Raw genomic sequence first — 14,491 nt, forward strand, 5'->3', positions numbered from 1 at the left:
ATTCAACATCTACATATTCAAATAAATATTTGTCATGTCACTTTCACTGTATGAAAATATTAATTCTGGTTTTAAGTGAATTGTGTCAAACTTTTCACGCCTCCCTTAGCAACACTCCGCGCCTCCCAGTTTGCAAATCGCTCCTTTACGGTAAGGTGACATTTCTAAGTATCCGTTTCAATTAGCCGAAGTCTCTTCACCAGACATATTTTTTACTTTCTCGCAAAAAAACGCTTATCTTTTTTGGTAGTTGAAAACCCAAATTGAACTTACTGTCTATTAAACATGTTTCTGAAAACATTCCGACTTACGACATTAGTGGATCCATTCAAAGAATCTAAATTTTCAGTATAAATTTTATAAACATTTTTAACATTTCGAAAATCTACAGGAAGATACTATTCTTCGTAGATTATTCCGACAGTAGTGAGATGGAACGGCGGGTAATTATTGTTTAATAAACTCTATTACCAGGTTTATTTTATCTCAGCCAGTTTTACTGGACGACGCGTGCTTTCCTCTCATATCGGTTTTCGCACAACTCACTATCAGACGGACCACTCAATAAACCGTACCATAGCTGACACTATCAAATAACGTCAGTTACGTTGTTTTGCTCTACTTTATAATGCGATAACAAGTTAACGCTAAAAGGCACAGACCCTAAAAAAATGTCACGCGAATGAGATCGCGCTGTAATATTTTTGTCACTTACACGCTAGGTGATATTGAACAGTTCTCGGTTTAAAACACAATTTACGAAAAAGTGTTGCTTATGTTGTTTTGCTGATTAAGTTCATTATGTTATTATGACAATTTTAATAATCTTTGATTATAAATTGACATTGACTGAAATGTGGGTAAATGGAATGGATAGGTTATTAGGTAGTTAATTATAGGGCTATTTCATAAAATAATTTGTTTATTGGTGTAACATCTTTATTGAAATAAAATTACAGAAAAAATAATTGTTAATTAAATAATTATTAATTAATTTATAGAAATTGATAAATTAAATATTTTCACTGCTCTATCACTGGAAGCACTTGCCAGCTCTAAAATGTTCTCATCAAAATTTTCTTGTCCAGCGGCACCTAGTAGTGGCCGGAAACAAAGTCTAGTTATACTTAGATGATGCGCCACACTGAAAACAATAAAAAATACTATGTCACAGACTAGTATAGTAGTCTTGACCTACTCAGATTATGGTTCAATAATACAACACGGACCTCCGGGTTTGATTCCCAGTGATGTCACAATATATCTATGTGATTTTTTTTAAAGCTTAGGTGTTTTTGTGATTGTTTCACTACTGCATAATATATGGTACACTACTGTCATGAAGACTCCCTGCCCCGTTGAAATGTTAAAAAGAAAAAGACATCTCAATTGAAATTGTCAGTATTCCAGTCATTGCGCTTACCTGTTAGAATTGGTTAGTAGTAGTGAAAAGTGTTTAAACAAAGTAACTGTAATTATTCATATATTGTTGGTACATAATGGGGTAATGAAGCTAAATTATTGCATTTATGAAACAGATTTAAATCTTGTTTTGAATTTTTATTAGAAAAATTAATGATTCCATGGGAATCCTATGAAATTATTGAATTATAAAGGCATGGCCCCCATAAAGGGGGGGCTGACAGGGCTCTAGCCTGGGGGGCCGGCGTGGCGAGTCGACCAGATAAGTGATATAAACACATCACAAATTCTCTTAAATAGGAAAAAAATAATTCTTCAATAATGTTATTATTTAAAATTATGTGGTTGTACGTACGATACAATTTTTAATTGTGTATCAATACTCGACAACTTACTCCATAATTCAAATGGATATTGTATTAAAATATACAAAAAAACACTAAATATACACATTAATTTTACCGCGTACACCATGCTACTGTAGAGCGTCACACTGCCTTTATCTTTTGCTATAGGTAGGGAGCCCCGCCAAAGATCCTATACTGGGGGCCCGCTTTGGGATGTATATAGGATACGCTCATGTACATGGAAAATCTTAATATCAAAGTGGACTCAGCAGAATAGGTAAAAACATGAACACAAAATTGCAATAATAATATGTACATAGGTAGAGTTCATTTTTTTTTTTAAACATATTTATCTGTTTACGGTAAGAATGAAGTTTGTATGACCATACCCAACTGTCAATGAGCAGGGTCGTTTATGGGGGCCCTTTTATTCTTCACATGATACGTCCAAAATTGGTCAACTATATTTTTTTCCCTTCAGAATTTACCAAATTCAACACTAAATCATTTACAAAACTTACTAAACATGGGACAAAATTATTAATAGTGGACAAATCCAGGCAGGTTGACTTTCAAATAGCGTTTAATCCATTTCAACCAATGACATCATCACAAAGACAGATGCGACATTGCTTGATGCCATACATTATGAAAGTGATCAGAGAGACGACGTGTTTGTTTAGTTGCTAGTAAACACAAATTTTTTAGGAAGGAGGAATACAATTAATATTTGATTGAACATCTCACTTTGTCAAAAAGGGGATTTGCTGAAATTTGAAAACTACCTCCTGATGTATGGAATTGTACAAATCTCTAATCAATTAGAATAGTACCAGGGTCACTATACTTTAGCATGGGTAGGGTGAAGTCTCTTAATTTTCAATTATTTGTTGTTTTCTGAGTATTGTTTGCTGTACGGTTGTCCGTCAAGTTTACTTAGGCAGACAAGTAAAAAAGGTGTTTATATTATGCTCAACTAATTTACAAACAATGTCAATATACATGTTTAATGATAATAATTGTTGATCAACCTTTGGTTTAAAGGTTAGTTAAGATTTAGAACAATCATTAAGATATCAGGCTTTCCTCAAAAGCACTAATTTACAGTGGGTTAAATGAATAGGTATGCTTACTTATTGTTCAACGTTAGGTTTAACTTCCATTCTTCAGATTGTTTTCCGACTTGTAAAGAGTGAATTAGTATTAGACCAGCCTCCAATCCAGTTGCTAGTAAATATTTGTTGTTGATGTGGGTAGGTGCAAATGCCAGAGCTGTTACAGATTGTGAATTCAAGTCTAATGGTGTTGTCGTAGCACTGTAAACGCCAGTTGAGGATTCTCTCTGTGTTTTCGTCTTTCCCCAGACCATTACCTTTATTTGATATTGAAAAAGCATAATAATAATTAAACTTAATAGTGGCAACGACTTAATTACATAGTATTTGTTTAATGCAATATAAATATAGTCTTAATACATACTTAGACCAATCTAAAATTAACAAGCTTAGAACAATATGAAAAATAAATATTAGGGCCCTATGCATTGTAGTTCTTATTTAAACAAAACTGACATCTGTTGTATGAATGCATCGATTGATGTAAAAATATTGTCCAAATACTAGGAACACTTATATCCACGGGTGCGTATATATAAAATTAACCACTGATTTAATTATTCAGAGTTTATATTAACTTCTTCACCGCGGAGCATTTAATTACCACATTTAAATAACATAATTATATCTAATGGCCCCCTAATGAGGACACAACAGGTGTGCCGTCCGCTCTGTAAGGATTAACCATTAATTTATAGTTATTCAATTTATATTGTGCAGTTTTTATTTGACCATTGCAAGTCAATTAAAAAAAAATATGAAAAATCGGAATATTAAAAATATGTAGCACTTTTGTGTGTAAGTTTTGGATTATCTAGTTTTATCTATGTATAGCGTACTTAGTCAATATTTACATGACTGACATCGAAATTCTATGCATCAGGCCGTAAGTCAAATGCTGTCATGATTTTTTGGTGTAAACTTCAACCTAAATCGAGGCTGACTAATTAAATTCTAATATTTCTTTATCTTTCGCAACAAGTAACTATGTACATGGTATTATTATGTTTGTATGTATACAATTTCATATTACCTTTCCATCTCTAGATCCAGTGGCAAAGAATTTTGAATCATGAGTCCATGCACAGCACCAAATAATTCTTGTGTGAAAGCCATTTGATTTGTCTGTTGTTCCTGCTAATGTAAAATTATTGCTGTCTGTTGATTCTCTTTCAAAAACTGACCACCGCCTGTCTCTCGAGACTGACAGAAGTGACAGATTATCTGGTGAAAATGCCAATTGTGTTACGGTTAACTGATGGCTCTGAAGGCTTTGTATTTGGAGCCATGTGTTGGTATCCCTGGGAGAAAAATTTATGAAAAATAAGTTTAAGGCTATGATTTTTTATTACAGTAATGGTGGTTTTTTTTTACTTATTCATACCATAATAAAATGGCTGCATGTTCTCCGGTTGTCGCTTTGCAGGCTGAAGCAAGAAGTTTTCCATCTCGGCTAGCAGCTAATGTGTAAACCTCATATCCGTGACCATACAGTTTATGTAATTCCGGCCACAGTGTATTCTGCATGAGGGTCTCTTCAGTTGGAGGTTCTGCAATAGTTTTGGGAAAGATGGTGTTATACTTTAGATCAGTGGAGTTGCATTTAAAAAAATCAGGTCTCATGATTGATTGCTTTTAATTTCAACTTGTGATACTTTAATAAAGAAAAAAAAAACAAGTTGTATTGGTTCTTTTAGGTTATTTTTCTGATTCCCATTGCATTTTTTTCTCATTCCGTATTTCTCTTTCTACTATTGACAGTTTTCCAATCACTATTTTAGATAATGGTGATATAAACAAATTTATGTTTCAGTGAATATAAAAATAAACAAACCTCGGAGGTCGACTGGAGTAAAATATTTTTCTAAATATTGGTCTTTGACATGTTTTGTTTCCATGGGTTTAGGATCTGTTAGATAAACAGCCTTGTTTGAAAGTCCCAATGAAGGAACAGATGCTCCTTCTGGCATCGTTGCTATAAAATATACAACCATTTTAGTTAAAAATTAATAATTTTGAACACTATAATGTATAAGGTCTGGTTGGCTACTTGATTTAGAATCAATTGAATATGTCAGTGGGAAAGACGCAATACTTAATAGTTACATAATGTTTATCTTATTTGTAAAAAAATTGTTTTTAACGATAATGTAACTGCCACAAATAGTGCAAATTGATTCAAATTTCTATCTTCTATTCTTGAAATTACAGAGCTGGAAACAAGTGATATTCACAGTACTGCAATGGTAACAAGTTGATGCCTGTTATAAAAATGAAACTATTCGTCCAATAATCCTTGCTAAAAATATAATGTATTATAGAATCTACTAGCATTATAGTGCCTATACACGTGCATGGATTTACTTGCACCAATAGTGTTTATTTTAAACTATAACGATAATAATTGTTTACACGTAAAAGTCCTGACTGTCTCGCCAATCTCATTCTTCAAGAGTAAGCGAGATGCGATATTGTCATTTTATGTTTGACAGTTGTGAAATTCGGTTAACCTCAAAATGAGTCTGCGCGGTGCGGTGTATTTCGTTTTTTACCAATTTTGCAACGTGAAAATTCAGAAGCTTCTGTACATCCATGCATGCAATCTTCGATTTTGCACGATAATATGTGTTTAGACGTGCATTTTTTTGTTATGGCTGCGATATGTACTGTCAGCAGTAAATCTATGTTCGTGTAAACGGGGTATTACACTACGTAAAAATAAAAAGATTTAGAAAATTCTATATTGAAAATATTGACAGGCAAAAAGGCTAAAGTAAACATAATTTTTTTTTTATGTCATTTTTGTTTTAAGCCGAATAAACTCAAATGTATCGTTGCACATTACTGTGTATCACTGTCCACATGTTCACTATTATTGTTTTCACATATCCATCATTTACCTCTGTCCAACGCGGTCTTTGTCACTGTTGTGTTAAATCATTTGCATAATATAATATAAGGAGTAAATGCTTGACAAACACTGAAATAATGTCATTGCTTTTTCGTACAAGGTGGTTGTTAGTAATTTTGAACAATCACAAACACCCAGGCTTTGGAGTCCTATGATTGTGCTCATTGATTTTATATGGTTTTTAAAATGATGTTCTTAACTTAAGATAATCAGTGTAAAATTATACGGCTACTTACAGATAAAGTCTGATTCATCATCTTTGGTTGCTCCACTAATATTGTGCAAATTGCTGACAAAATTATGTGGAGCCTGGAATGTTCTGATCACTTTCTCTTCAGCACCAGAAGCAAAAATGTACTTGGATATAATTGCCAGAGAGGACATATCATACCCGTGAACCTGTGGTCTTGCCAATTCGTGCCATGTTATATTCGAGTTGTTTTCTCTGACCCACGGGGCGTGGACTCGTGTCGTTTGATCAGTGCTTACACTCACGACGAATTGGCCGCCCGGTTCCCAACCTAAATCTACAACTGCCGCAAAATGCCCACCACAAATTACGGATGGATTCCAATGATTTGTTTCCTGAAAAAGATAGAGAAAACATTGATTACATACATAAAATTTGTGCTTTTGTGTTGGTTAAAATATTTATGTATAAATATATTAGTTGTATTTTTTAGTAAGGAGTAGGTCTAATGATATTTGGTAATGATTTATAAACATCAGTGGCTTTCAAACATTTTCATTTCATTAACCCCTGGTACATAAAGTTTTTTTACAGTACCCTAAAAAGTATGTTCAAATAAACCAATTGAAAATTTTTCCTTCAAAATAAGATGCTAGATCATTTTTAGTTTTTCCGAGTTGTACACCGTAAGTGTCAGAATCCTCCCCTACAATCCGACGCAAGAGGTTTTTTCTATGTCAATCAATGCATAGCATATTACTTTCTGTTTTTTAAAATATATAAAGAATGGATTTTGAAATAATAGACAAATCTGCATTTTCGGTTGAAAAATAAATTGTAAGGACACAACATTCAAATAAAAGGACAAATAGTTAACACCGTAGCGATTAGGGAAGAGCATTTTACATTTTATTGTTGCTTGGAGAAAACCACTGAAGCATACAAATCGATCATTGTGATTCTGCGCCCATTGCATTGAATTAAGATTGCCTCGAATGTTTTTTCTAACAGTCCGCAGCTCTCGTAGGAATTGCTAGTGGCCGCACACTTTGAATACCTCTAACATGCATAAATGATACTTATTATGATACATATACATTAGAATCTAGATTATCCGGACTAATTGAGGATGAGGATAATCTGGATAATGATAAATCTGGAAAATATAAAACATCTATTTTACTTCCAAAAAGAACCTTATAATATGTAATAACAATTTTTGAAATTCACTTTTTTACCAAATACATACTATGAACATATTTTACATTGCACCCTTTTCTGATGATCAAAGGAAACTGAAAGGAAATCTGGATAAGTGGAGTCCGGATAACCAAGGATCTATTACATATAAATAATTAATTTTTGATAGAAATGCAAGACTGGTTTATTTAAAAATTGTTTATATAATGATGAATTATGTAAGTAATACAAATGAAAACAATCAAATCTTTTATGCCGTTTAAGTACTCACAATATCATGTTTCCAAATATGAAATGATCCCATGAAGCCGTATCCCATAATGGAATCACCTTCTTTATTAAATTGGCCTCCATAGAATCCCAATCCATTACCGCCTACTTCTCCAAGACGTATTTTCTCTGTCCATATTCCTTCTTCACCGTCTGTTATATCTGGTTCCCAAACAATGAGGGTTTTGTCTAGTGATGATGATAATAGTTTCAGGCATTGCTTTGCATCTCCTGACTCCGAAACTGAAAAACAATGTAAATTAGAATGTCATTATCAGGTTTTGAAAAATTACTCTGCGCACACCAAGAAACATATTCTGGAACGACAATGTTGGATTTGAATCTAAATACTGACAACTATAACTTTAGGCACGGCAGTGGCGTTAGTATCACGTTGTGAATATTGCCAGTATATTGTATAACAGTAGTTAAACCTCCACTGTGTAAGGTTAACATATTTTATTTGGAGTAGGTATACACAGTGACAGCTGATCAGAGGCAGCTTTTATTGTGACAAAGGCAGAGATTCATGATGGGTGGAGTTTTGATTACAGAAAGAATGTCTGTATTTCAGAATTGTCAAGAACGTCAATCATGGAGAATCGAACAGGAAAAAATACAAAAAAACTACAGATATACTAATATAAATAATTAGGAAACACATCTGAAACTTTACAAAAATCTTGAAAAAATATGGAGAAGGCCGAACTCGAACCTGCATTCATTGGATTCCTGCCAATGTGCTTTACCAATTTAGCCGCCTACACCCTACCTAACTACAACGAATTTAACTAATAGTCATGCAACTGAGGTGCTTCTCAAATTTCATTAATATTGGGTACCAATTCATAGCCAGGGTCTGAATCTTTCCAAATTTTATTATTATTCATAAAAAGTAAAGAAGCGTCTGCAAACCCGCGCTAATTGGCAACGTATGAGTATATAATAATTATGTTCACACAATCTGTGTACCTAATACCTTTAGATTTATTGAGATTCCAATGAACGCCATACACCCAGCCTTCGTGTCCAGATAAAACAGCTTCTGAGCATACTGACCACTTAATGTTACCAACAGAAAAAACTTTTTTTTCAATTCGAAGGTCTTTACTATCAGAATCATGGTCTTGATAGGGTTCCAATGACCAGAGTCTGACGTAAGTGTCCTGGGAACATGATGCCAGCATTATTCTTCTATTATCTGAAAAAGAAAAGGTTATTACATGGTTAAAATTATTAAAACTACGTTGTGACTTAAGGAAATTGTATAAGGTTTCATCAAAAGGTACCCGCCTATGATACTGATATATGACACTATAATAATATGTGAGTTATGTTGTTTAACTTACACAATTTAAGCGACATACTAAATTCATGTAGTTTCAAAACAAACCTATTTAATTTGGTATTAAACAATAAAAGTGATTTTTTTATAATCTGTTTTTTATAGTGGAACCTCAATTATCTGCACCACGATTATCCGGATTTCTTTTTGATTATTGGTTTTGTATGATTGATTATAAGAAAGAGGGGCAATTTATAATACATATTAGTAAAAAAGTGTATTTTTCAAATATTCATATTATAAAAGTTTTTCTGGAATAAAAATTTTTCATTATCTGGATTATCCTCATCTTCGGGAATTATCCAAATAATCAAGATTTTACTGTATTTGTACCATACTTCATCTTTTGTTTGCTCTAGTGGTCTGTGAAACCAGTATGTCAAAAAATGTATTCTTATAATAATATATTTTAAACAACACATCACATGATTGCAAATTCAGGTTGCGTAATGAAATCATTGTTTTTTTTCTACTGAAATGATAAAATATCTACTTCCGTGTTTATGCTTTTCAAGAGTAGAATCAAACACTATCCATACACTTACCGACTTCAATCAAATCAAGGCATCGCACCCAATCCTCGTGTCCTGTCAGGAAAGCAACCTTTAAAAACTTCTTTTCATACTGATTATCTATTGATTCTACGAATAGATGAATTTTGCTATCATCAAGCGCACATGCGATAATAGGAATATTTACATCAGGCAGTATTATGATTCGTAACGCAAGGCACAGACCATTCCCTAGATCTACAGTTTGAGCACACGAGAAGTCACCTGAAATTATAACGTAAGTTAGAAGACAATTTATCAGTTTTTAAATTGGTCAGATCATTTCTAGGTACCTCATTAATAATTGGCCAATATGAATATATTATATTTCGGTAATGCAATGTCGACATGGCATATTATGTTAGACAATTGTATCTTCTTCATGGTCGTACACTCATGGCTGACTATCGTGACCACTTTACAAGCGGATACTTTACCAATTTTACAACAGGCGAGTGTGGCTACCAGTATAAATAAAAAATATTAGAAACATTCATACCGTCAGAACTGTTCTGCCTCCATATCTTTATGGTTGAATCAACAGATGCAGTTACTGCGCACAATGTAGGCGTATTATCGGTAGATTTGATATATGTACCATCAACTACAGATACAGAATTCTTATGACCAGTTAAAATTTTCCATGGAAGAAACGTATCGTTGGATTTGGACCATATTATTGCAGAGCAGTCAGTGGACCCAGAAATTATATGATTTTGTGCTCCAGAAGGAGATCGAATCCATCTGACGGCATTTACTTTTCCAGTATGCTTTGACAATGTGTCAGTTATTTTGGCAGCTCCATTGAACTAAAATAAACATAGGTACAATCATTTTAATTCCTGTAGTGTTTGTCAGAGATACACATGAATATGACGTTTATAGTTGAGGTTATATTAAATAGCACGACATTGCACGACAACTTACATTTGGATCAAATAAAGCCACGGAATTAGAAGAGCCAAAGCAAATGACATTCTCAGAATTCCAGTCTGCACATAAAGGAGAACGATTGCAACCGCTTGAAATATAGGAAACTTCAGCTTTTGAGACCATTTTTATTACGATGTTTGTCAGCTCAGCTGTCAATTGTCATTTTTGGTTGTGTCAGGTTCAGTGTTGCCATATTTTCAAAGTGGAATTATAGTACCGAGCCTCCAAAATTATAGTATTTCGGCAAAAAATATAGTACGCGTTGAATGCCGAATACTTTTCTGCATTTTCCAAAAATTACGCGTAAAGTAAATTAACGTCACCTTTTTTTTAGACAAAAATTCAAATGTAAAGTAATTAACGTCTGGTTTTCTTAAACAATAATTCAAATGTAAGGTGATTAACGTCTCCTTTTTTTAGACAAAAATTCAAATAGAAGGTGATTAACGTCTCGTCTTTTAGACAAAAGTTAAAAAGTTAGGTATTTTAGTCCTCCCGAACAGCTTTAGCGCTATTTTTTATCTATTTTTCCGAATTTTCAAAATTATAGTATTTTAGGCGTACTATACCTGTTTTATATCGTACATAGTACGCGGGCCAAAATTATAGTACAAATACTATAATTATAGTACGGTTGGCATCACTGGTCAGGTTAGGAATAGCATAGACTAATATAATACAGAATTTAGCATGGACCATAGATAAGGAAACAGCATGGAATTGCCAAAAACGGGTTTTTTTTTAAATTTTATTTAACGTTAAACAAAGAAAACCTTTTAAAGTTGAAGAATTTCTATCAGGGTAAATCTATTTAGGTACTCCGAATCTCTATCCGTATACAAATAAGAAGAAAATGAACATGCTTAATGCCAGCGCTCCATAAGCACGCAAGTCAAACGATTTACAGTCTTCGGACTTTTTTTCGCGTGGAGCACCTCAGATCTGCGGACTTTTTAATCCGCAGACCAGCAGCCCTATGTTCCAACTAGTGATATCAAGTCACCCGACGACATGACGTAATCGTGACGTCAGCCAATACACGCTCGAGGCAGGCCGCCCAACACACACTGCTCACCATATATACACTGAAACACCTATTTGTGTATGGGGACAATGAATGACTCCAGCATTTCGTCGCTATAGGATTGGTTTCCCGAATAGACCAAATGTCAATTTAACAGGAGACGAAAAACAAACTTCATTGTCGTATATTTTAATATCAGTAGATGTATCAATCATTCTTTCTACACTATATGATTGCGACATTATCTAAGAATAGATTCCAAGAATATAATATAAATAAATATATAAATCATTAAATTTACAGAAAATGCGTTTTATTTACAAGTACTCACTCTGGATATTCGGGAAATTTTTAACGCTCTCTCAGAATAGCGGATATTCGGGACAAAACAAGGACATTCGGGATTTAAGACCGTAGCGTAGTGCTGCACGACCGACGGAGTACTGAGTGGTCAAAAAGTACGAATCTCAAATGTTATATTTATTTACACGATAAATGTTAATAATTACTTTTACTACTTATATAAATACCTAATTATGTTGTATGAAGGATCCTAATTACCTAATTTAATAGGTAATAATAACATGCGGTATTCGCAATGTTCGGTTTATTTCGGAATAAATAATTAAATACTTAGTTATAAAATAATCCATCGACTAAAAATGTATATTTTCAATTGTTAGGCTTTTCACCGGGATGCATAGGTACCACAGCATTACCCCTATTTCGCTATATTATAATAGTTTAGTGAAATTATTTTCCTAGCTATTACTCTCATTAGGTACCGCAAATATTGAATTAATTATTTATTACCTACCTAGTTTTGCAATGGCGTATTACCTGCTGATAATTATCTGCCTATCTATTACCTGCCATCAGTGGCGGCCGGTGACAAGAATATGAGGGAGTGCAAAAAAAACTCACCTATTTATGCAAGAAGTCCATTTTCCATCGATTTTGAAAACACGTCGATAAGACGAACATCTATACTTAACATCGCAAGAGCATTTAGCCTGTCTTGAGTCATTGTATTTCTCAAAAATGACTTAACCTTTTCTAAAGTTGAGAAACAACGCTCACTTCCCACTGAAATCATCGGGATTGTACAAATTATTTTTAATAGGGTAACACTTTTGCCAAATACTCCCAGTAAATTATTATTAGTGAAAAGTTGAAGTATCAATAATGCTCCAACAGTAACGTAGAAATCTTCTCTACTGTATAAGACTATTAGTTCATTTTTAAGTTTAAATTTGTCACGTTAATAATAATTATTCATTATTTATAATTAAGTATCAAATTACCCGATTTAAAAAAAATCATTTACTAAAATATAAAGCCAGCCGGCTAGGTAGGCGGCTAGCTCTCTTCAGTACACATTTTAAATATACGTATGATTTTGAAATGATTAATGCGAAACATAGCTGATAATTTGGCATAATTCGGTCGCGTTGTTTACGGAACTCTAACTGTGACCGCCGATTTTAAAAAATTCATTGCGTGCGGCCGCATTGTAGATATGTTTCAGACGATGCATATTTACATATTCCAAAGTTTTAGCGTTGTCCATCGAGTAATAAGATAGTTATAATAAAAGTTATAAAAAATAAATGTCACCTCCGCGCATTGCCAATCTGCCCCTATGTTAAACGTCGAACTGCAAAAAATGATATAAACTTTGCAACGAAGGAATTTCGGCACATTTAACATGATGAGTGACATGCTTATTGAACATATTTAAGCCGAAACGTCGATATTGAGTGGGAAAAATTAATATCTTCGGTATTTTCTTTAAAATCAGCCCATGTCAGATTCAAATCGCAGAACGTTCCCGCGACACGACAGTGCTGTGATCTGTCATATAAAATCGCAACTTCGTTTAATGAATGCATTTTCACGATACCTACGATGACGTTATTGAATTGAATCGTCGATTTATGCTCTAAATTCCCATTGATGACATTCTGCCGCTACGGCAGCTATCCAAGGTAGGGTTGTATCGAAGTATTAGCACTTATTGTGTTCCAAAAGCAGTCTTTATACTTACCCACCTATAGAATAGATGATGCGCCGATGTGAATAATAATTGCTTCATGAATTCGACTCGGAAAATTAATTCCCATTAAACTATAGGACAGTGGGTAGTTATCGACATACTACCTACACAATTACCTACCTAATGATAAGGTTAATGATACCTACCTAATCTCTGACCACAAAAGAAATGGGGCCTTTTTATCGTACTTACTTACCTATCAAAATAGGTACCACCTAATCTCAAATCGACCACGAAATAGGGCCTTATTATCGTTTCAAATAAGAAAAATTATACATAGGTAGGTAGGTACCGTTCAATGAATGAATACTTGGCTGAGCTAATAATGTCGGCCAATGTAAACTGTCATCCGTCTCGATGTGAATCGCTCATTAAAATAACGATGAACAATAATAATTTCACTTGTAAAATTCTCATTCAACGACAGTACCTATGCTCCATGTTCCTTCTTATTGAATAGATACCTACCTACCTATCTGTACAAAATAAACGTAATAATAGATATTATAAGTCCTATGTAACTAGGTACCTACTTCAATGCGACAAACACTAGGATAATTAATTGTTAAAAGCTACCCACCCACCTACGTCTACAATTCTACACCTAAGTACCTATTTATTCTCAATAACAGCCTTTCTGTGGAATACCCACCTGATTAAAATCATAATGCACCTAAGTACCAAATTAACAAGCTGAACTGAACTGTGTGTACATCAAATTTAAGATACCTACCTATTGAAACACTAATAGTAATAGGGTAATCTCAAAATGAAAATAAAAAAATTAATCCACCAACGTTAGCATAATAATATCGGCGAAATCGGTGAAACCGGGAGCGGCTTACGTTGAACTAAACTTACTAAACTTAACCGTTTAACTATATGTTTCTATTTTTGCACTGCATGCATCGACATGACATTAGTCATCAATAATTAGGCTTCCAACTATATCTCGACGCGTGGCCTAAGCGCTTGTGTTGGAATATTTATATCGGCCAGTGTATGATTTTATTGTCCGAACGCCGAGTTAAGCTTTGTGTGCTATGGCATTAGGTACAGGCAACCTCCTGAAGAATTAACTTGGAAAACATCATTTCCAACGAAGATTCATGTAGTCTTATAGAACT

General features: G+C 33.7%; 1 protein-coding gene across 1 annotated transcript; it reads right to left on the minus strand.

Moving 5' to 3' along the window:
• Positions 1 to 923: 923 nt before the first annotated feature.
• On the minus strand, positions 924 to 10,468 carry Elp2 (elongator complex protein 2). Its single transcript, XM_085957447.1, has 11 exons — positions 10,279 to 10,468; positions 9,851 to 10,160; positions 9,346 to 9,576; positions 8,435 to 8,656; positions 7,457 to 7,698; positions 6,032 to 6,380; positions 4,719 to 4,859; positions 4,269 to 4,434; positions 3,918 to 4,185; positions 2,903 to 3,141; positions 924 to 1,144 (listed from the first exon to the last, which is right to left on the minus strand). The coding sequence occupies exons 1-11, from the start codon at positions 10,405 to 10,407 to the stop codon at positions 991 to 993; spliced, it is 2,451 nt and encodes an 816-aa protein (XP_085813573.1). The 5' UTR covers positions 10,408 to 10,468; the 3' UTR covers positions 924 to 990.
• Between the last annotated feature and the right edge of the window lie 4,023 nt (positions 10,469 to 14,491).

Source organism: Rhyacophila brunnea, unplaced genomic scaffold, assembly GCF_057557595.1.
Source record: "Rhyacophila brunnea isolate RB1 unplaced genomic scaffold, BYU_Rbru_1.0 scaffold_7, whole genome shotgun sequence".
Classification (NCBI taxonomy): Eukaryota; Metazoa; Arthropoda; class Insecta; order Trichoptera; family Rhyacophilidae; genus Rhyacophila; species Rhyacophila brunnea.